The following is a 24601-nucleotide window of genomic DNA, read 5'->3' on the forward strand; positions in this document are numbered from 1 at the left end:
ATAGTATATATATACTATATATACACGTATAGTATATACTATATATACACGTATAGTATATATATACTATATATACATATGTATACTATATATATGCACATATATATATATATAAATCATGATAATAAATCTGGTATTTTAATGAACTTGTAACCAAATAACTAAGTCTCTGTTTTGGAAATGAAGTAAGTCTGCATTACTTTTCCATTACTAGCAAGAAAGTCAGAAATGAATCTATGAAACACAATGTGTTTAATCCCATTGTACTCTTTTTATCTGTGTATTCTTATTGTCCCTTTGATGATCATCGTGACTGTATGGCCACTATAAAATACATTGCTATTGTGAGAACAATTCTATTTGGAAGAGACCAGATCCTAAGCAAGAGTATTATGCATATCAATCTTACCATATTTTAAAATTTAATTCTAGGAGAAAATACCAGAAATTTCCTTTTTATTAGTTTAGTTTCAAATTTGCCATGTGAATTTCTAATTATTTTAATGTTTGTACATTGATGGCAAGCTTAAACACAGTTCTTAAATCTTTTCCAAGACTGGGTACTTTGTATCTCCAGCTGTGACAAATTCCAGCAAAAGAGCTTATGAGGTTTGGGTTTTTTTTTTGGTATCTAGCTGAGCTTATTTACTTATTTACTTTTTTATTTTTTTTAGAGACAGAGTCTTGCTTTGTCATCCAGGCTGGAGTGCAGTGGTGCAACCACAGCTCACTACAGCATCGACTTCCTGGGCTCATGTGATCCACCCACTTCAGCCTCCTGAGTAGCTGGTACTGTAGGTGCACACCCCCATGCCCCGATAAGTTTTCTATCTTTTGTAGAGATAGGGTTGCGCCATGTTGCCCAGGCTGGTCTCAGACTCTTGGGCCCAAGCGATTCTCCTGCTTTGGCCTCCCAAAGTGCTGGGATTATGGGTGGGAGCCATTGCGTCCACCCTACTTATTTTTAATAGGTGATTGACATCATCTTGTTATCATAAGGTCAAAGTAGCCATATATATATTCTTATAGGGCCAATTTCTTCCCAGGGCTTGATATTTTTTAAACTTGGGGCAGAGCCATTATTTCTCAAGTTGGTATATACAAAGGAGCAATGCTGCAAAGTGCTCGTAATTGAAATGCTCAAGAATCCTGTATTTGCCTCAAGGGCCAACATCTTCTATTTACATTTATATTATAACTTGGGACATAGACAAAACTGTTTCCAATCAGGGCAGAGGTCCCAGAAATCCATTGTAACTACATATGTAGTTATTCAGATTTATCCCCAACTTGTTCATAGACCTTTAATGGGGGAAAGGCAGTCTTGATTAATTTACATCCCTTATACATAATATTTGAGAGGACACTTTTTAAAAATCACTGGTTTGGATTGTATTATTCATTCAACATATGCTAGGTTTTCTTTTCTGTTCAAGCCTGAGTAGTCTGGATCTCTTTAAAATGTGTCTCTGTCATGGGCAGTTGTGCAATATTCAAAGAAGCACACTGAAGATAAAGATGAGTCACAGGGCATATCTCCAGCTACTAGCCTGACCCACACTTGATATTGGCTTGCTTCCTAGGCACTGGTAAAACCGGGGAAACAAGAGAAAGCATGCAATGTGCTGCCACAGGTCAATAGGGGTTTTGTCTGACTAACAGCCTTGTTAAAATAGAATCTCTGTTATGGGAAAAGTGAATCTATGGAGACCAGTTTCGCTATGTCCACTTCCTTGTTTTGGGGGTTATTAAGCAGTGGGAAAATCAGGATGGGGGACTCATTCACTGTCATCTCTCCACCAGACAGGCTGTGTTCTGTTAGAGAACGTGTGCATGTACCAGCTAATCTCCTTTTCTCACACTTAACTACACTTCAAGTCCCCACAAAAATTTTATGAGCAGTTGGTAAATAAGATTACCTTTTAAAATTAAGATGGTTTTAGAAATCAGATTTGCATTTTTCTGAAGAGACTTACAAACTCTTCTAGGTAATTTACAGATAAATTACAGGTGTGTTAGGAAAGTTCTAGAGTTGGTAGTGAATAGCTCTAACTGATTTCTCCACCACTGTATGTAACATGCAGAACTGACCTGCCATGGTTTGGGTCAACCAGTGCAAGATAATATTACTGATTACAATGTTTACTTGCACAGTTCCTTTATCCAAGGAGATCTAAGTCCTTCACAGGGCCATTAATTCTCATAACATTCCATGGAAGCAGCAGGTTCTGCTCTCCTGTTGTTGACTGAGGATCTGAAACATGGCTGGGTTCAGTGCCCATGCAAATAAGGAGCTTTCCTGATGGCAATTGATATCTAGACGTCACTGGTTTTTGACACGTGGAAACTGGCCAAACTCGAGCCAAATTTGTCCCACATGTTTTGTTCAAACCCCATACTAGTGGCAACATTAAACAAAGAAGGGCTAAAAAAAATACAGATTTCTGACTTGTTAAGAATGGAAAGATCTAGTAACACTAGAGTCCACTCCCATGAGGCCAAAATCAACTGCATTTGTGTAGCTTTTGCTTCATTTAGAGGAACAAACACAATTTTTACCTGTCCTGCTTTACGTTTTTCTCTTTCCTCCCTAGTCCCTGCAGGCATTTGTGTTTGGGACAGCTTGTCACAAATCTTGTGATTTTTATACCCAACTGAAAGGCTGGTTCTAAATGGCAGTCAGGCCTGAAGCAACTGTTCTCCCCTGATTAGCCTGCAAGCTCCTTGAGGGAGGAACTGTGCCTTCTTCGTGGTTTGGTCTCCAGTACTTTTTTTTTTTTTGCTTGGGGGGCGGTGGGCGGGGATGGAGTTTCACTCTGTCGCCCAGGCTGGAGTGCAGTAGTGCAATCTGGACTCATTGCAACCTCCATCTCCCAGGTTCAAGTGATTCTCCTGAGTAGCTGGGACTACAGGCACACACCACCACACCCGGCTAATTTTTGGTTTTTTTTGTAGTAGAGATGGGGGTTTCACCATGTTGGCCAGGCTGGTCTCAACTCGAACTCCTGACCTCAGTGATCCGCCCAGCTCGGCCTCCTAAAGTGCTGGGACTACAGGTGTGAGCCAGCGCCCAGCCCTGGTCTCCAGTACTTTGAACAGAGCCTGCCCTGTAGTTACTAAGTAATCATCATACGATGAATTAAAGAAGAGATGAATTAATGAATCCTTCAAAATGACATTTGAGTCAAGCTGTTAATTACTGAACCTATTTATGCCAGAGAACTCTCTCTCTACGTGGAAAATGGACTCGAGAGGTTTTCAGAATTGACCTTGGTTAATTGATTTTACATTTTCTAAAATGACCAGTGTCTGACAGAAAAGGCTCATAGTAGTTGGGATTTTAACCCTAGAGTCAAGATGGTAAAGTGTGGCCGTAGAAAATAACGAACATGTAGATGAGTGAAGTTCAATGTACTTAGATTACAGACTGTGAGAACAGAGCTTGGAGGTATGGAAATGCAGCTGCTTGTTCTTCTAATCTGTTCTATTCTAGGTGTTCCTCCACTATAATTTCTGAGTGTCAACTATGAATGGCCCCAAGGAAAATTTCCCTTCTTTTGTAAAACTTGCACCAACTTCTTTTTTAATGGCAGAGTCCATGCCAAAGGGAATTTTTCCATTGCCAAGTTAAGGAGTAACCTAATTTAGTTACAGTAATATATGTAACATTTCTTGAATGTGATAGAAGATTAATATTATTTAAATGGAATCTGGATCTCAAGTGTGAATGATAAGAAGTATATTTGAATTTAGATAGACGTTATATGCAAAATTGTACTATATGTTATTTATTTTTGTACTATGTGAACATAGTCTCATGTACTGAATTCTACCAACATAGCAGAATACACAGCAATATCTGAAAGTGATTTTTCATGACATCATACCCAGTAGGCTTCTTTTCACAAACACATAGACACATCTGGGTTACTATCCAGGGGATAGCTATTATCAAAAATTTGATATAATAAACATATATTTAAGTAAGCTTTTTCTGTTTTGCTTATTATAAAAATAGTTATTCAAGCTAGCATGAAATTTGAAACAATATTTGATTGAAAAGTAAGGGAAACACAGGAACAAATAGTAATCCATGCAGATTTCTAATTATTTCCACAAAAAGTCACAGATTCAAGTTTTATACTTAAGTCAGCTTCTTCTTTGGAAACCGAAGAAGCCACCAATAGTGGCTAGCTGATGAACTTACCGTTCACTTACTTGTAGACGAAGTTCTCTCCCTTTTCCGAGTTTACATTAAATCACAAGGCAAATTGAGAAAGGTAGGCTGATACGGTTGAGACTGCTATTTAAGTAGCTTAATGCTTCTTCCAAATGAAATCCCATTCCTAGCAACATCATTAACTAATAAGAATTCTAATTTAGCGATGGTCAAAAAAACACTAAAATTCCCTAAGACATCAAACATCTCCTAAAAAGTAACAGCAAAACCAATCTTACTTCAGTGAGAAAGTGCATAAAACATACATATGTTATTTGCATAAAATATACATCTAAGTTCTTTCTAAAATTTAAAAGTATATGTGTATTAATTTTTATTAGTTATGTATTATTCTATATTGTATTTTTCTGTATTTGTGTTAATATACTTAGAGAAAAATAATTATAATTAATGATTCCTTGGTATAGTTAAATTATATATTAAACAAAAATGGTAGCCTAGGCTCTTAGTCCATCAATATTTGCCATGGTAATTGGAAGGATATTGGATTAATAATAGTAAGCATTGGAAAAATGGGATTTGCATACTAAGAAGAGAGAAATGAGATAGAATAAATGAGAAAATGAAGGTCAGTTCACAGAGTATACTTAGGAAACTTAAAGAAAGCTGAAGTAAAATTCATGAACCCACTGGGACATAAGTTTACCTCTTAAGAAGGCATATTCAAAGGTGTAGTGATGGGCTGATACAGCCAAAGGTGAGTATTATTTTAGGTTCTTCTCTGCTTAAGTATCGACCTGAAAAAATAAACTGAAAATATTACATAACTTATATATAGGAGAGATTTTTTTTTTTTTACAATACTGGGTGCATAGGTTATTTTTCTTAAATTACATTCTTCTTTTATTTATCAAATATTTCCTGAGCTCTTACTATGGACCAGGTGGTGTTTTAGTAGTTGGAGATACATTTATGAGCAAGATAATATCATGCGGCCCCTGACATTTATATTCTATTTTAGGAGATTTTTTAAAAGACAAATACATAAATAAGCAATAGGCAGTTTACTTGTCTATGGTGTCATAGTTTCCCAGAGTTACCAAGGAAATATCAAGAACTGGGCACAGAGATTTCAGCATGATTTGCGTGGTATTAGATAAATACTGAGTGCTTTCTATGTGCCAGGCACTACACAAGTACTTTGACACGAAGATGAATAGAACAGAGGTGGTTCCTGACTTCATGGAGCTTTTGAGCCCCTCATGTACAGAATGAAGTGCACATCAGATGTTCTTTTTGATCTGTTTTGAGTCTAATATTCTCTCCTGTTGCCGTGTACAAAAGTAACTTGTGCTTCCGTTCCAAGCTCGTGACCAGGAAGGAGGCCGTGTGGGTTGGGACCAATCAGTTTGGTGACATAGGAATGAGATAGAATGTTGTTGTCCAGTGTGAGACATCAAAAGTCCAGTTGAAACTATGAGAGAGATGCCCAGAAGCCAGTCAGATAATCACATACAGCTCCCCACAGCAGCAATTCTAAAGATACCTGGAACATAGGTCAGAGAGAAAGGAAGATAAGAACAAGAAATAGCAGCTGCATGAACCAGAAAGTTGTGGAAAACGTGAGACAGCCAGCTTACCTCTGCTGAATGTTTATAGACTCCTGGCAGTGCTTTTCATCGATTGTTTGATCTTGTTTAGAAAACATCAAAACCCTGGAAGCTGCTTTTTTTCAATGGAGTGAAGGGTGGCTGTTGTCACCTGTTTATGTGGTTACTTGTATGCTTTTTCTTTTTTTTTTTTTTTTTTTTTTTTTTTTTTTGAGACGGAGTCTCGCTCTGTCACCCAGGCTGGAGTGCAGTGGCGCAATCTCGGCTCACTGCAAGCTCCGCCTCCCGGGTTCACGCCATTCTCCTGCCTCAGCCTCTCCGAGTAGCTGGGACTACAGGCGCCCGCCACCGCGCCCGGCTAATTTTTTGTATTTTTAGTAGAGACGGGGTTTCACCGTGGTCTCGATCTCCTGACCTCGTGATCCGCCCGCCTCGGCCTCCCAAAGTGCTGGGATTACAAGCGTGAGCCACCGCGCCCGGCCACTTGTATGCTTTTTCAAGGTGAAAAGAATAGTTGGTTAACAAGTGTAACCGATGACAAAGTTAATTGACTCAGCAGTTCTTTCTTCCACTAGCCCCTCAGTTTTGTGGATGTAAAATTACAAAGAAAAGAAACTATGCCTCATATTTCTTGGTTTCCAGAGTCTATCACAGGGCCTGGTACATAGTATACTTGTTGAATGGTTGGAAAATAAGTGTTCAGAAGATGTTTTATGAGACATTGTCTTGAAAATTTTACAGAAAGTACAAAATCTCTATAAATATTTGAGATGAGGAGTTGAATAACTTTTAGTTTTACTCATATTCTCATTGAAAAAATATTAGTGCATCAAGCATATTATTATATATTGTAATATTTTCTCTTAAAAAAATAACTGAAACCCGAGAATGCCATGCACTGCTTGGTCCAATAATATTCTCACCCAGTGCCATGTAAAGTTGGTTTTAAGTAAGGCACTTAATGTCTAGCCCTATTAAAATTTGCAAACACTGGTTGCCTAAGGCAGACAGAATCTTAATTTGAATTTTAAGTGGAAAGTTAATTGTTTTGTAAATTAATCAGTAATGTGGCTTAGCTCTATTTGCCCGGTTAATTACTTTTCCCCATCCTGTTCCCTGTCCTGTTAACTTCGACTTTACATGAGAAAATGTTTCTTGTGCTCCTATATTCATTGTTTGCTTATAAGGACATTGTGTGTGTGTGTGTGTGTGCGCGCGCACGCGCGCGCACGCTTGTATGTGTTTTCCCTTTATGTGGACTTTTCCCTTATATCTTATGATTTCCCTCATATCTTGTGATTTCTCATATTAAACAATGCATTTTGCTGCAGAAAATGGAAACACTTCATTTCTCCTTATAATGCTCAAAATCCTATTGAAAACTCACAATGTGAAGGACATTGTTTCAGAGAACTACTTCTGATCTACCAAAACTTATGTTCTTTATAAGAGATAAAACTACACAGTAATGCAAGCTTTCAATTAGGTTTACAGGTAGGTCTATAATGACTTGTAGCATATAGTGGGTCAAGAGTGTAGCCTCAGGTGTTTGAGAGAATAGAGTTCCCATATTGGCTTTTTTACCAGTTTGTTGTGAGGATTTCTGTCAGTTATTTAAACTCTGTAAATTCCAGTTTCCTAGTAAAACTGACATAATAATAGGGCTTTTCTAATAAGGGCGTTGGGAGGCTGAAATCATATGGTTAACTAATCATCATATCACTTAATCATCTTAGTTGTTCATATAACTTAGTAATTATTAAGTTGTTCTTATGACTAGTATTAAGTAATGTTTATTAAAATATATTATTTTAAGCATAGTCATTAAATACATTATCTATTATCCTATGTGCCTTTTCTCTTCCTTTTTATAATTAACATGACTTAAACTTGTGAATTGCTGTGGATTCAAAATAAAATTATGAAAAGTGCTCTGTTTTGGTCCTATTTATCTGATGTTATCATTTTTAGTACTAATTGCAGTCTCTGCCTGGCCAGAAACTTTTGTCATGGACCCTTTGTTCTCCTCATTCAAGGCTGCATATTATGCTTTACATTTCAGTGGAAAGGATTATTACAGGAGATTAAGATTTTTTTAAAAAATTTGTTTTTCAAGCAATTCCAAAAATAACCATGTGGAAAACAGTTTTATACAACTTAAATTTTTTTTTTTTTTTTTTTTTTTTTTTTTAGCATTTGGAAAAGGTAAAAAGAAAAGTTGTTAGTGAGTCACCTGAAAAAGCAATTTTAATGGACTAATGAAGGTAACCATAGAATCATCCCTCTGTTGGTCACTAAGAAGTCCCTATAAAATACAAAGGAAAGTTTCTCTGTATTACAATTAGCTGAGGGCACAGACACACGAAACTGTTCACTTCATTGCATTGAAACAATTTAATGCTTACTTTAGCAAAATACTTGTTCAGTGGTGGTTGGGTCATTCAGTATCACGACCTAGTCTGTAATTAAGGAACCACGAAGATGGGGACAAGCATGGGAAGTGGAGGAGAAAGGGGCGCCAGTGGTAACTTCAGCATGGGGAACTCTCTGAAATTCTAAACAAGGAATAATTTTATTGAAATCGCCAATATTTCCCCAGTAGAAACTCCTTTGAATAGAGTATCTAAAGAAGTAGGTTTCAAATTTCAGCGAAGCAGGTATGTTTTAAAAATTGCAAAGGTTAGCCATGCAAAATTTTTACAACAATGTGCTAAGCAAGGAAGAAAAATGTTTTGAACATATTTTATATCTTAATTAACTCTGACCATATATGCCAATGTAAGAAATTCTGTTTCCCTAGTTCTCTTTAAGGAGATGGTAGGCAATACAGAAAAGAATGTGGGCTTTAGGTCTGCCTCTGAATTCTATTTCTGTAGATTCAACCAGCAAAGTCTGTGTGGCTTTAAAAAAGGCAGTCTCTCTTGAGTTTTAATTTATTCAATTATAAAAGGAGAGTAATGACCCCTGCTTTGTAAAAATGTTTTAAGTATAAGGTAGAGTGATATAAAGAACGTATTGTATAGAGAACATTTAATACTCAGTAGCTGCTATTACTAGCAAATTCTTTCTTTTTTAAAATTTTTCTTGAAATCATTAGAATTAGGGTATTTCACATCAATTCTCCATATATAAATTACTCATTAATTTATAGGAAAATTTCCACAGTATACTGTTTTGCTTTTTCAGTTATCTCCCTGGATTTCCAGTACTTTAGCAGAGACATCAAATATATCACATGAAATACACAGACCTGTCTTTCAAAATATATCGGAATTCATCCTACACTCAGGTTTTAATTTTTTTAATGCAATGAAAAGCAAAAGAAAGGAAAAAACATGTCCATAACACTATTTCTATTATTGATTTCTTTATTCATGTTCACCGTTCTTTTTTCATCTTGGAAAAATGAAATATTGTTATGGGTGATATAATATGGGTGAAGTTCTTAAGCACGAGTAGACCCTTCAGAATTATGCAAATTTGATTGCTTGAATTTGTTAATAGCTAGATGTTATGGACTGGATATTTGTGTCCCCACTAAATTCATATGTTGAAATGTTAACCCCCAATGTGATGGGATTTGGAAGTGAGGTCTTTGAGAGTGAAACTTTGAGAGTTGTAGATGAGGTCATGAAAGTGAAATCTTCATGATGGTATTAGTGTCTTTATAAGAAGAGAATGAGACTAGAGCTCACACTTTCTCCCTGCTATGTGAAGTCACCTCATAAAGACAGCCTTCTGTAAACTGAGAAGTGGGTCCTCACCAGAACCCAGTGACACTGGCACCCTGATCTGGAACTTCAGAAGAATGAGAAATAAATTTCCATTGTTCAAGCCACTTGGTCTGTGGTATTTTGTTAAAGCAGCTTGAATTGGCTAAGATACTAGAATTTCTATGCAGGAAGGAGTTCATTTTTAAGCAGAGCAATTGAAAATAGATCACACAGAGGTGGTGAAAAGAGCAGTTGGGCATGGTGGCTCATACCTGTAATCCCAACACTTCGGGAGGCTGAGGTGGGCAGATCACTTGAGGTCAGGGGTTCCAGACCAGCCTGGCCAACATGGTGAAACCACGCCTCTACTAAAAAATACAAAAATTAACCAGGTGTGGCGGCGTGCACCTGTAATCCCAGCTACTGAGGAGGCTGAGGCAGGACAGTCGCCTGAACCTGGAAGGCAGAGGTTTCAGTGAGCTGAGATCGAGCCACTGGACTCTAGCCTGGGTGACAGAGTGAGACTCCATCTCAAAAAAAAAAAAAAAAAAAAAGAAAAGAAAAAAGAGAGAGGTGGTAAAAAGAGAGGGCTGCTGATGGATACAGAACACTTTGAGGATACAGAACTGGAAGCATAGCTGGCCATCATGAAAAACAAACAAGATGATGGTTCAAGAGAACATACAGCAATGCACAACAGTATTTTCAGAACAACAAAGAGATCTGTTGATATGTTCACTTATTCTCTCAGGACAAGATGGTTGGACAAGTATGGTTAATTAACAGTGAAACATAGTTAAAAATAAACACACTTGAAAAACTGTCATCACAACAGAAAACTACAAAGCAAATCCAGAAAACAAAAGAAATTGACCTTTGCTTGATAGGCAGAAGCAAAAATTATTTCAAACAGTGATGAGAATTAATAGAAATCCAAGACTGTGGAGTTGAATTAGGTTAAGGATTAATGGGCATAAGACAATCTGATAGTGATTTGTATGTTATCATTTAGGAAGAAAAAGCATTTGCCTGTGTTATGCTATTATCAGGGCTGAATGCAGTTTAGCAAATTTAATTGCTAAACTTAAATCATGCCTTATGATGATGGTGACAGACAGAAAAGCCCGAGGGAGGGTGGAGAGGGGGTCGACATGAGCTCTCATTTCTCTCTTGAGTTCTTGGTAGTATTGTGGTTCTTCATGGAAATGGAAGTACAAACTATTGACTAATCGATGTATTTTGCTCTGTAGTGCTAAATTAGAGTAAAAATGTTATTAATCTGTTATATGTCTATTACTGCTATCTGAATTTTGTAGCCAAGTTAATCATTTCAGCAGGACAGAAAAGTAGATAACAGTTTCCTTTTATCTTTGAATTTAGGCCCCTTTTGTCTTTAGCAAACTCAATATGACCATTTTTTTCTGTCTTTTTATTCCAGTGTCTTTTAGGACATGGTTATTTATAATATTATGGAGTTAACTGTATCACTCCTGATAAGGAACCTATTTGGATACCCTGGGCCACTTCCTAGTAGGGAATCAGCTGTACAATAATTCTAATGTGAACCTAGTGTTAATTTCCCACTCAGATCCTCATCTTTTAGCTAGAACAATTTCAGTAGTAAAGTACCTAATGTTTTTGAAATAAGGAAAATATTTTTATGTAAAATAAGTTCCTGGTAAAGTTCAAGCCTTAAGGGAAGAGAGGTTTGGTAATACACAAAGCCAAGAAATATGAATGTGTACCTGGGACGCAGCTCCCACAACGGCTGAGGCACTCAGAGGCAGAGCTTTCTGCTTCTGTCTCATGCGTTCCTGTGTTGATGTGGATAGTCAGCAATATTTAAACAGAGCTCCTAAGAAACATGCCACACAGGAATTCGAAAAGAAATTTCAATGAATCAATATATGCCTTGACATCCCTTAAAACGTAGCTTCACTTAGTCATTATCTCAACCAGTTATATTATTTCTTTTTCATTTTTCAGTTCTGTCAATCACTCCTTTTTCCCAGTTTGACAATTAGAGATGAAAAATGTCTTCTGTTTAGATGTCATTTTTCCTTTTGTGGATTGCACGAAAGGAAAATCTTTAAGCTTTACTTCATTTTCTTTTCTTCTTCACATCATAAAAATGATCTTTTCTTTGAAATTTTACTTTCTCTCTGCTTCATCAGACTACCTTAAATCCAAATATGGGAGAAAATGTTCTCTGCTCACTTCTTAAACTTTGAAAGTTTAAAATCTCAACGTTTAAAACCTTATTTTCTCAAGATTAATCTAAGTCCCCCTCCACCACAAATCTGTAACTGATAGAAACTTGATGAAGAAAATGCCACATATTTTCTTTTTTTCTTTTTTTTTTTTTTTTTTTTGAGACAGAGTCTCGCTGTGTCACCCAGGCTGGAGTGCAGTGGCGCAATCTCAGCTCACTGCAAGCTCTGCCTCCCGGGTTCACGCCATTCTCCTGCCTCAGCCTCTCCGAGTAGCTGGGACTACAGGCACCCGCGATCCGCCCGTCTCAGCCTCCCAAAGTGCTGGGATTACAGGCGTGGGCCACCACGCCCAGCCAAATGCTGAGTATTTTCTACATCAGCCTAAGGGACACTCTGAAGTTTAGCACCTTGCAGGTCAATAAATGAGAAAATTTCTGTAAATATTAAGTTTTAACTTTTTATTACATTTATAATGTCTGTTTAACAAAATTATAACAACTCAGACTACTATGCATCCTACCTCTTTTTTAGAAGACAGTCTACTTTTCCTCCTTTTGCCCTTTCTACCATATAGTTTTTGTTTTAATAACATCCACAAATGAACCATGAAACTCTCAAAGTTTAATTAGTGAGCAGAAATGATTTTCTCCCATATTTGGATTTAAGGTAGTCCAATGAAGCAGAGAGAAAGTAAAACTGTAAAGAGAAGATCATTTGTTATGATGTTAAGAAGAAAAGAAAATGAAGTGGCAACTTAAAGTTTGGAAAGATCAGACAGAGAGTTCAAGGTGATCTCCAGAGGAAAATTGCTAGTGGAATTTTCTCAGATAAACATTTATGCTTAGTATAGCACCGCTGTTAGATCATCATTATTTTGAGAAGAAAGTTCAAACTGTCTTGCATTTAGGGGTTTCTATGTCCTACTGCAGACATAATATTAAAAGGTAGGAAAACATATTTGGTTAATACCTAATATAATACAGTTTAGTAAACATAGTTCCCTTGTCTTGTAAATATTTTATTTCGAAATAGCCATTTGCATAGACCCAAGGGTCTTGTGTCATCTTCAGAATTCTATTCCTTCAGCCCAGGAATTCAAAGCAGCAAGAATAACACCACAAAATAAGCTCATAAGCTTATTTTAATGCTATAGTGCTGGCTACATAAGATAATCATCTGGTGATTTTTATTTTGGCAAAAAATGTTTTTATAAGTGAAGATTATCAGAAAGGTGCCCATGAGTAATTTTTCTGGCTTAAAGAACCCCAGTATGTTTTAAGAGCCAAGGAGAAGGACAGCCTTGTGTATTTAATTACTTCAGCTTATTTTGTCCTCTGGCATGATCTGTTCCCTGATTTCACCACAGTAGAGCTTGCTTTGAAGTTGTAGAAAAATTAAATCAATCACTTGGATCACATGTGTCCCAAAGAATGTGGCTTCCCAGGTAAAAGCAATCTTTCAATCCCCTACTCTCGTTTCACTTTGGCATTTCAACAGCATTGCAAAATTCTTCGGCAGATATTTTATTTTATCCCTCGGTCCCAGCAGCTCTTACTAAGAGTTTCAGAATTGCCTGTACAAGGTGCACCTTTCACATTACAAGGGATTGGCTCATTTCTTGATGCTTATGCAACCACTTATAACTATGCCTACAGGTAAACATACTGCTGTCTTCTTGGAAGACCGAGAAGTATAAAGAATGTTTATGTGCAGGTCTAGCTGTTCCAAGTACCCAAGTGTTGGTTTAGACACACCTGGATTACCATCCACCTTTTATTGGCTGAGAAAGTTGCCACACCTGATTTGTGAGTTTACCTGTTGCAGCCAATAGCAGGGCCATCTCAGCCAGCCAGCACTGGATACTATCTGGCCAGAAGTAGCAAAGCAGCTCTTATTTGAAAAACCACTGGGTTCTGAGTTCATTACTACAGGAAAAACTGTTCTCTTCTGTGGCACAGAGAACCCTGCTTCAAAGCAGAAGTAGCAGCTCCGGAGTCCAGCTGGCTAAAACCCATCCCAGAGGATAATGGCAATCCATGCCTTAGAAATCGCTGGGCTGTTTCTTGGTGGTGTTGGAATGGTGGGCACAGTGGCTGTCACTGTCATGCCTCAGTGGAGAGTGTCGGCCTTCATTGAAAACAACATCGTGGTTTTTGAAAACTTCTGGGAAGGACTGTGGATGAACTGCGTGAGGCAGGCTAACATCAGGATGCAGTGCAAAATCTATGATTCCCTGCTGGCTCTTTCTCCGGATCTACAGGCAGCCAGAGGACTGATGTGTGCTGCTTCCGTGATGTCCTTCTTGGCTTTCATGATGGCCATCCTTGGCATGAAATGCACCAGGTGCACGGGGGACAATGAGAAGGTGAAGGCTCACATTCTGCTGACGGCTGGAATCATCTTCATCATCACAGGCATGGTGGTGCTCATCCCTGTGAGCTGGGTTGCCAATGCCATCATCAGAGATTTCTATAACCCAATAGTGAATGTTGCCCAAAAACGTGAGCTTGGAGAAGCCCTCTACCTAGGATGGACCACGGCACTGGTGCTGATTGTTGGAGGAGCCCTGTTCTGTTGTGTTTTTTGTTGCAACGAAAAGAGCAGTAGCTACAGATACTCGATACCTTCCCATCGCACAACCCAAAAAAGTTATCACATGGAAAAGAAGTCACCGAGCGTCTACTCCAGAAGTCAGTATGTGTAGTTGTGTACTTTTTTTAACTTTACTATAAAGCCATGCAAATGACAAAAATCTCTATTATTTTCTCAGAATGGACCCCAAAGAAACTTTGATTTACCGTTCTTAACTGCCTAATCTTCATTACAGGAACTGTGCATCAGCTATTTATAATTCTATAAGCTATTTCAGCAGAATGAGATATTAAACCCGATGCTTTGATTGTTCTAGAAAGTACAGTAATTTGTTCACTAAGATAGTTCAAGCATCTACTCTTTTTATCATTTACTTCAAAATGACATTGCTAAAGACTGCATTATTTTACCACTTTAATTTCTCCATGACATAGCATTATGTACATAGATGAGTGTAACATTTATATCTCACATAGAGACATGCTTATATGGTTTTATTTAAAATGAAATGCCCATCCATTACACTGAATAAATAGAACTCAACTATTGCTTTTCAGGGAAATCATGGATAAGATTGAAGAAGGTTACTATTAATTGTTTAAAAACAGCTTAGGGATTAATGTCCTCCATTTATAATGAAGGTTAAAATGAAGGCTTTAGTCAGCATTGTAAAGGAAATTGAATGGCTTTCTGATATGCTGTTTTTCAGCCTAGGAGTTAGAAATCCTAACTTCTTTATCCTCTTCTCCCAGAGGCTTTTTTTCTTGTATATTAAATTAACATTTTTAAAAAGCAGATATTTTATCAAGGGGCTTTCCATTCAAACTGCTTTTCCAGGGCTATACTCAGAAGAAAGATAAAAGTGTGATCTAAGAAAAAGTGATGGTTTTAGGAAAGTGAAAATATTTTTTCTTATTATGTTTTTGTATTTGAAGAAGAATGACGAATTTTGACAAGAAATCATATGTGTATGGATATATTTCAGTAAGCATTTGAGTAAAGACTTTGAGGTTTCATCAATATAAATAAAAGAGCAGAAAAATATGTCTTGGTTTTCATTTGCTTACCAAAAAAACAACAACAACAAAAATAAAGTTGTCCTTTGAGAACTTCACCTGCTCTTATGCGGGTACCTGAGTCAAAATTGTCATTTTTGTTCTGTGAAAAATAAATTTCCTTCTTGTACCATTTCTGTTTAGTTGTACTAAAATCTGTAAATACTGTATTTTTCTGTTTATTCCAAATTTGGTGAAACTGACAATCCAATTTGAAAGTTTGTGTCGACATCTGTCTAGCTTAAATGAATGTGTTCTATTTGCTTTATACTTTTATATTAATAAATTGTACCTTTTTCTAATTATTTGACATTCTTTCACTAGTCTCCTTTTATTTCTGTTTTATTAACTTGTAGAAGAGTTTTGAAAAAAACTGATACTTTTAATTCTCCAAATTGAGAATGTCAAGGTTGCTTGTCAAGATAAACAGAGCATTAATTTTTGGAAATACAAATTACTCTATGTTATTTATGTTATTTAACAACAATATACCTTATAATCATTGGATCCCTATACCAATATTCAATGCAGATAATATATTTATAATTTAAGATAGTACTAGAAATTCAAATAAATCTATATATTATAAGTATTATATATATAACAGCCAGGTTTGAAAAATTTTCTGTAGCTAAATATATATTTCTGCTTCTGAGAAATAGTAAATAATATTGTCTAATATTCTGGGGGCATGTATTACATGCTAGGACCTCTACTGCCTATATGAATTGTTATTAAATATTTTATGAGACTGATAATGTTATTAGTTCAATTCAAAGATGAGGCTATCTCAGAATAATTCATTGATTACTCAATAGAATCAGGAGATTTATAAAAGGGCTGCCTGCCTCATAGCTCAATACTCTTTCTCTCAAGGAAAGTGAATTTTTTTTCAGCAATTTCTAGTTTAGAAACTAATTTTTGTATGTTAAAATGACACACTTAACTACTATGAGTTGGGAAAACTTATAGTTGCCTTTTTTTTTTTTTTTTAATTTTTTTAGTTGAGACAGAGTCTCACTCTGTCACCCAGGCCAGAGTGCAGTGGTGCGATCTTGGCTCACTGCAACCTCCGCCTCCCGGGTTCAAGTGATTCTCCTGCCTCAGCCTCCTGTGTAGCTGGGATTATAGGCACATGCCACCATGCCCAGCCATTTTTTTATTCCATATTGGTGATTCTCTTATACCCAAGTGCTCGTTCATCCTAGGCAATTTTGCTTTTTCAGATCAAAACATTCGTAAAAGGAAAAATACAGCAAAAATAACTGAGCACCTTGGAGAAGAAATCCATAGGCCCCATCTTCTAAATACCAGTCTCCAATCAACTATTTTTTCTTTTACCTAGAAAGCCCTTTAAGTGTCCCAAACTCAATTTATTATTTCTCTCCTTTTTTCTTTAAAACAGAATAACACTTCTAGTTTTTATTACGGCATCGCTTTGAGTATCTCTGAAATCTTTCTACAACTTTCCACCTTTACTATCAGCTCATCTCTTATCTACATAATTGGAAAAGACTTCTAGACTTGTGTCATTGTCTGCAGAGTCTTTTCCCAACAGCTGTCATCTATACTTTTGTCTTAGTTGTTTCTAAAACACAAGTCAAGTCCCATCACAGCCTGCCCATAAGCTCTGTAAGGCCATCCCATTGCCTAGAAGTCCAAATGCCTTCGCATATGCTAACTGACGGGAAGGAAAAATTATCTTACACCTTTCAAGGCAAATTTTATCAGACAGTTTAACATCAGTGTATAACCAGTATAATAACAATTATAAAGTTAATGTCCGCAAATTAGCGTAATTAACATGGCACAGGCCTCTTTAATATTCTGAAAGAGATACATTGACAACTACTAAATGATTCAATTGGTGGCAAATTGCATGCAATAGAAAGTTTTATAATGTATTTGCATGGAAAAAAAATCATGTGATGGAAAGGATAGGGGAGGCAGAGGAGGTGATGTTAAGTATTCACATTGTAGCTAGTTGTTTTTATGACTTGAAGCAAATTTTAGAATCCAATGTATCTCACTGTAATTATCTATTATTTTCCAATTGTCAGATAGAATAATAGGCCATAAGGTCTGATAGGATTATAATAGGGTATAATATTCATTGTGTTAGTGAATTTGGAACATTAAATGTGTTACAACAATGAAAGGCAATATGTATAGTAAAAAGAGGACCAACTTTTGAAAGAGTCAACTGAGAGAACCATTCCATACACACCCCCAAGCAGTGAATTTAGAAAAGTTCATTAGCCCCTCAGACTCAATCTCTTCTCATTCATATAACGAAGGTAGGATTATTGCAGGAAAGAAGTATGTAAAGTAACTAGCCCAATGCTGGAGTGAAGAAATAGTGGATCACTTCTCTTTGTATAATATTCCTCCTTAAAATTCCTTGGAGTTGTATGTAAAATATGCACATCAATAAAATAAGCAAAAATAGAGAATAAAATATTAAAATAATAATTTTTCCACATCAGGTATTCATTGTGAATCTTATCAACAGGTTATTTTATGATTAATTATATAGCCCTGGGAAATGGATCTTCCACTGAATTAAGAAAAAGAGGTAGTTTCATAATTTTACAATTAATACAGAAAGCAAAAACATTAATATGCTTATATATTTTTTTCCTAGTAAGATTTAGATAACTGTTTTAGGATATGCATTAAAATATTTTCAATTTATTTTTCTAATCCATTGGTCCAAACTTTAATTACTAATGTTATTTACAGCATACAAAATTTCCAGATGTTTTGAAAATGTTGCATTCTAGAGGGCTTCTAAATACTTATCTCATTGACTGCTCAAAAATAACAATATGCCTTAGTATGTAGAAGATTCCATTTAAAAAATAAAAAATAAAAAATGTGATGATTCCTTAAGCTATTAGCTTTGGATAATTATCTCCTTTCACATAGGAACATTAGTTAAGTATCCATTACATTTTCCAAAATGTTTTAACCTTGCCAAAACATTTATGTCTTGGATAAACGTGTTACCATTTCATCCAGAAACAGTATGTTGTAGTGATTTGGAGCCCAGGAATGAAGGCAGGCAGCTGTGTTCAAATCCCAGCTGTGTCACTTATTACTGTGTGGTCTTAGGCAAATTACTTAACCTCCTAATGTCTCGTGGTCCTCATCTGTAAAATGGGAGTCAAAATTGTGCCTGAGTCCTAGGGTTGCTGTCAAGATTCACTGAGTTGATATACATCAAGTCCTTAGCACGATACTGGGCAAATAATGAATTAGATACCAATCTTGCCTATTCTAGCTACTTTTCAAACCAAATAGAATAATAATATTTTCTTCTTTTGCATACTGTACCACTTGTTGCTCTCACCATGACCCCCCTTCTGCTAATTCTGTATCCAAAATGACAGTCTCATGCATTGTTAAACAGTTATTAAGCTACGGTACTGTAAGTGCTAGAGAATCCAGGATGGACAAGACAGTTTTTGCTTTCAAGGCATTTACAACTAACAAGAAGAGACAAGAGTGAGGAATGTAGCCGTACTGCATGCCCACCCATGTTTTTGGTGTTTTTCTTTCTTTACCTCATTGATCCTTTAAACATTCTGTGAATTAGATATTAAATTATGAGAACACAGAGTCTCAATGAAGTAACATACATATATAAATATACACACATATATTATCTCATTGACATTAAGTACCTTGAATTAGAATTAGGGAGACTATATACATATATATATATACACCTTGAATTAGAATTAGGGAGACTATATATATATATATATATACACCTTGAATTAGAATTAGGGAGACTATATATATATATATATATATATACACCTTGAATTAGAATTAGGGAGACTATATATATATATATATATATACACCTTGAACTAGAATTAGGGAGACTATATATATATATATTCTCTGTGATTAATATGTGTATAATGTATGTCTCAAGTCTTCCCTGTGACTCATTCGTCGCAGCATGTTTTCTCCCTGAACACTAAAGTGACCTCCTCATCCATCTTTGCTACATTTTAACTCCCTTCTCCTTCCCCTCTTAACCTCTAGATGATTTACTGCTTTTAGTGCCTGACATCTATTACCTTCTCCTGTGGGATAACATTCTATTTTTTGGACTCCAATTGTAGATCTTGTATTTCCATTCACCAGGCCTCCTTCCTTGTCCTGAGAAGGACTTCCCTGTCAGTATCCCTGCAACCCCCTCCTCTCAGCTGTGATCCAACTGCTGAAACAAAGCCAAATTGCTGCTGAGGCCCAGCAGGCAGAGGCTGGAAGCTTTCTGAGACGTTTCAGGCGCTGCCACCTTCCGGGAAGAAACAGAAGCATTGTGTTCAGCGGTGAGTCTAAGAAGGAAGGGATTCCTGGTGTAGAGGCTCAAGGCCAGGCCTGAATCTCTGCTAGGAGTGAGAGGGTGGGAGAGAAACTCAGGCCCTCCTTGCTTAACAAGTAGTCCTGGAAGGAGGGAAGCCTTTGTTCACCTGTCTTAGGGGGATAACCTTGGGGCCAGAAAAACCTTGGGAGACTTATTCATAGGCTGGGTTCCTACTTAGCCTGGGGCCTTGGAGACTAAGACCAGAGAGTGAGGACACTGGAGAGCTGGGAGTGTGGAGGCTGCTTACCAGGCTCCCAGTAGTCAGACAGCAACTTTCAGGTCACTAGATCACCACATACAGCAAGAATTCCTGCCACTCCGGGATTGGCTATTGCTGATGGTAGCAACTTGACTACCACAGGGGAAAAGATCCTGAAATTATGTAAGGGAACACCAAATAGGACCCAACAAGTAAAAAAGTGAAGGAAACTACTTCAAATGTGGCAAAGTTGATCCTCAGATTCACAACTATTCTTTCCCAGCCCTACAGACAAGTTCAACATCTTAGGTATGGGAAAACAAACCAGATAAACAAAACCACAAAACATCTAATGGCCTAGCCTTCTTTTTTCTTTTTTTTTTTTTTTTGAGACGGAGTCTCGCTCTGTCGCCCAGGCTGGAGTGCAGTGGCGCAATCTCGGCTCACTGCAAGCTCCGCCTCCCGGGTTCACGCCATTCTCCTGCCTCAGCCTCTCCGAGTAGCTGGGACTACAGGCGCCCGCCACCACGCCCGGCTAATTTTTCTTTTTTGTATTTTTAGTAGAGACGGGGTTTCACCATGGTCTTGATCTCCTGACCTTGTGATCCGCCCGCCTCGGCCTCCCAAAGCCTTCTTTTTTCTTCTGGTCTTCTGCCATGGGCCCCGTGGTGCCCATATTCTGGTCTGGTCAGACTCCATGTCACTTCTTTGCCATTCAGAAACTGTCCTTCAGGCATTTGATCACCGGCAATGCCCTCGTCATCCTTTATTGTCAGGAGTGGTTGAACCCTGGACTCTGCTTGACCTCTTTCCTCCTGGCTGCACCCACGCATCTTCCCCTGTGCCACAACCCACTGTGTTAGCTCAGTCCTGCTGTGAGACCCAAGTGTGTCAACCACCCCATGCTCCTTCTGGGAAGGAGATTTACCCCACACTATTGCTCTCTGAGCTCCCTTCCTGTTCTTCAAATCACAATGTATTGTATAGCCCCCCCACCTACCTATATACACCTACGGGTAGATATCTCTTCATAGCTATATGGGGATCCTCTTTGAAGAAGCAACTATAATTTATTAGATGCTCATTGCACATTGCTAAACCCACTCTCTGCCCCTTTCCTAACTGCCTGCCTCCTTCTTTTCTTTTTTTCTTTCTTTCTTTCTTTTTTTCTTTCCCTTCCTTCCTCCCTTCCTTCCTTCCTTCCTCCTTTCCTTCCTTCCTCCCTCCCTTCCTTCCTTCCTTCCTTCCTTCCTTCCTTCCTTTTCTTCTTCCTTCCTTCCTCCCTCCTTCCCTCCCTCCTTCCCTCCTTCCTTCCCTCCCTCCTTCCCTTTTTCCCTCCTTCCCTCCTTCCTTCCTTCCTTCCTTCCTTCCTTCCTTCCTTCCTTCCTTCCTTCCTTTTTCTTTCTTTCCCCCAGGTTGGAGGGCAGTTGGTGCAATCATAGCTCACTGCATCCCCAACCTCTCAGGCTCAAGCAATCCTTCCACCTCAGCCTCTCAAGTGTCTGGGACTACAGGCTGGAGCCACCATGCCCAGCTATTTTTAATTTTTTTTTTAGAGATGAGGTCTCCCTATGCTGCCCAGGCTGATCTCAAAAGCAATCGTCCTGCCTCGGCCTCCCAATCTGCTGAGATTACCAGTATGAGCCACTGTGCCCGGCTGATTCTTTTCAAATGCCAATAAAGTGCATATGAAAATGTTGAAAATGAAAAGAACCTTTTAGAAAAATAAAAAATATCAGAGTTAAGCATTTTCCTGATTCAGGGAAGAATTTATACAACCTTTCTTACCAGTGGGCTAAAATAAAATAATAATTGGTATTTCTCATTTAACTTTTTTAAAAGATAGAATAAATTTTATTAACACAGGCATTGAACAAACAACCCCAATCCATCTCCATACTCAGCTTTTTCCCTCTTGCTTGGTTTTTCTGATACCCATCCCCCTCCTCCCCACCAGCCTCTATGGTTATAAACTTGGTTGCCTACGGTTGCCTCTCTCTTTACTGATCTCTCTATTTTGCACTTGAATTGTTGAAACCCTCCTGAGATGGAAGGAGGTCTATGACTGAAGATCTTTTTCCTTTGTTTTTAATCTGCAACCTGGTAGAAATATATCTGTGTGAGCATCACAAATGAATCTTTTCCCCTATTTTTTTTCTGAATTGGGCTACTTTTTTATGTTGGCTTTTTTATTTTTGATTCGAAAGTAGATATTTTTTCGTGGCTAAATGGAGATCCTCTTTGAAAAAGAAACTGTATTTTATTAGATATTAAAGTTAAAAAAATACTTTAGAAATCAAACTGCTCTCCAGCTTTAAAGCTGAGAAACCCTCAGAGGAAAAGGAAGCCTACCCTCCTAGTTCAACTGCAGCCCGCACTGAATCTTAATACAATGCTCTTTTACTTTTATTAAAGGAAGAAAAAAGAGAAAAAAAATGACTCAGCATTGGGCCCTGCTCTGACTATGATACTGTATTCACAGGATTAACAAGAACTACATGTCAGGTTCTGAACAGAAATACAGTTATAATTAAGCATTCATGAGTCTGCCCTTTGGCCCACTTCCTTGTAACTAAAAGCCACATAGCACCCGATAGGGACAATTTGCGTGCCCACTGTTTCCATAGATAGGATTTCCGAAGTTAGAATCATAAGGCTTTGTTTAAGAATTGCTCAAGATGTTCTTCAGATCCTGGATGCCAGCAGAAGGCTGATGCTACCAGTTTGAAGAGCCCCAGAGAAGAATGAAATCAGGATGATAATGAAGTTTCTTCCTCTCCCCGCCCCAAGACTTCATTCTGCATTCTGCCACCAATCACGATCCCACATTTCTGCCCACTCCTAGCTCCTTAAAACCTCCAGCCCCATACTCCTTGGAGAGGAGGATTTGAGGTTTCCTCCCTTCTCATATGATTATTAGACTCTGTCTGCCGCAATCTCTGGTATCTCACTCAGTATATTAACTTGCTGTGCATTCAGCAAATGAACCCACGATGGCTGAAATCTTTACTTGCTATATAATACAAAATCTCAAAACTTGGTGACTCAAAACAAGGACTATTTTTAGATATTATTTCATGGGATAGGAATTTAGGCAGGGCTCAGCTGGCCTGTAGCATCCTCTTCAGCTAGTAGCTAGTGTATAAAGTGTCAACAATTTTCCTCACTGCCTGGTGCCTTGGCAATGATTCCCCTATATGTGGTCTTATGGCCTCTCCACCTTGTCTTTTCACCAAGGGAGTTTGTCAGCAGAATAGCTGAGAGCTTTAAGAATCCAAGGGGGAAAAAATACGAGTCACTTTCACCATATGCAATTGGTCAAAGACAGCCCCAGGTCAAGGAGAGGAAAAAGAGGCCCCTCTTCTCAATGGAAAGACTAGCAATGATTTTGGAACCATCTTTGGTCCATTCCAGGCTCACAGTAGAGTTGTTAAGAACTTAAAGGGAACACAAGGAAGGGGAACATCACACACTGGGCCCTGTTGTGGGGTGGGGGTAGGGGGTAGGGACAGCATTAGGAGATATACCTAATGTTAAATGATGAGTTAATGGGTGCAGCACATCAACATGGCACATGCATACATATGTAACAAACCTGCACGTAGTGTACATGTACCCTAAAACTTAAAGTATTAAACAACAACAACAACAAAAAGAACTTAAAGGGAAATTTTTCTTTCACATACACTTATTCCTTGAAACATAGACACGATATAAAACGTGTGTTTGGGCCAGGCATGGTGGCTCACGCCTGTAATCCCAGCACTTTGGGAGGCCGAGGTGGGTGGATCACCTGAGGTCAGGAGTTCGAGACCAGCCTGGCCAACATGGTGAAACCCCATCTCTACTAAAAATAGAAAAATTAGCTGGGCATATTGGGGTGCGCCTGTAGCACCAGCAACCAGGAGGCTGAGGCAGGAGAATCGCGTGAATCCAGGAGGCAGAGGCTGCAGTGAGCCGAGATTGCACTACTGCACTCCAGCCTGGCGACAGAGCAAGACTCCATCTCAAGAAAAAAAAAAAAAAGATGTGTTTTGTATTTTAAATGAGATAAAAGAGAACATGTGTATCCTATTAAGTAAAGGCAAATGTAGGGAACTTAAAATGTTTCCCCTTGAGGAAAGAAAATACCTTTTATCTGAGGAATGTGAGCCCTTTTAAATTAGCAGACTCAGAGAGGCATTAAAGTGAGACCTCAATCATGTCCTATTTCCCTCCCTTGAGCTATGTATTCATCTCTTGAAACTGCTTACTATTGCCACAGATAGCTATAAATTATTCTAACAACGCCACACCAGAAACTATAACCAACACCCTATAGCTTTAACGATGTATAACCAATTACTAATCCATGTTATTTCTGTAAACTAGTGAGAGTTCTTGACAAACAACTTTGTATCAGCCCACTCTCTGTCCTTCCCTTTTTTTTTTTCTTTTTTTTTTTGCCTTTCAAAGCCTGCTTATAACAAAGGCTGAACAGAGCTCATGGGTCTGAGTCTTCCAGACAGCCTTCCTCACTTTGGCTCAGGTAAACTCTTTAAATCATTATTTGTGCCTCAGCCCCTTCCTTTTAAGTAGACACCCTGAAGTTTTGGTAATTTCAGTTTATTAAAAAAACTGATAATAGACTAACAGGAAAAGAAGGCACACAAGTT

General features: G+C 37.9%; 2 protein-coding genes and 1 long non-coding RNA gene across 3 annotated transcripts in view; 2 read left to right on the top strand and 1 right to left on the bottom strand.

The window, feature by feature from the left end:
• Positions 1-24601, bottom strand: part of LOC134736837 (dapper homolog 1-like) — a 241552-nt gene that overhangs the window by 74372 nt on the left and 142579 nt on the right. The window lies entirely within an intron of this gene.
• Positions 13571-15673, top strand: CLDN8 (claudin 8). The gene has a single exon (XM_055276952.2). The coding sequence runs from the start codon at positions 13743-13745 to the stop codon at positions 14418-14420; it is 678 nt and encodes a 225-aa protein (XP_055132927.1). The 5' UTR covers positions 13571-13742; the 3' UTR covers positions 14421-15673.
• LOC129481935 (uncharacterized) lies at positions 17889-20294 on the top strand. Its single transcript, XR_008657553.2, has 3 exons — positions 17889-17938; positions 19525-19712; positions 20109-20294. It is a non-coding gene; the product is annotated as an uncharacterized lncRNA (long non-coding RNA).

This window comes from Symphalangus syndactylus, chromosome 5 (assembly GCF_028878055.3).
Source record: "Symphalangus syndactylus isolate Jambi chromosome 5, NHGRI_mSymSyn1-v2.1_pri, whole genome shotgun sequence".
In the NCBI taxonomy this organism is placed as follows: Eukaryota; Metazoa; Chordata; class Mammalia; order Primates; family Hylobatidae; genus Symphalangus; species Symphalangus syndactylus.

Bases quoted from the DNA above. Each gene is read 5' to 3' on its own strand.
- CLDN8 (XM_055276952.2), top strand. From the start codon at position 13,743: ATGGCAATCCATGCCTTAGAAATCGCTGGGCTGTTTCTTGGTGGTGTT.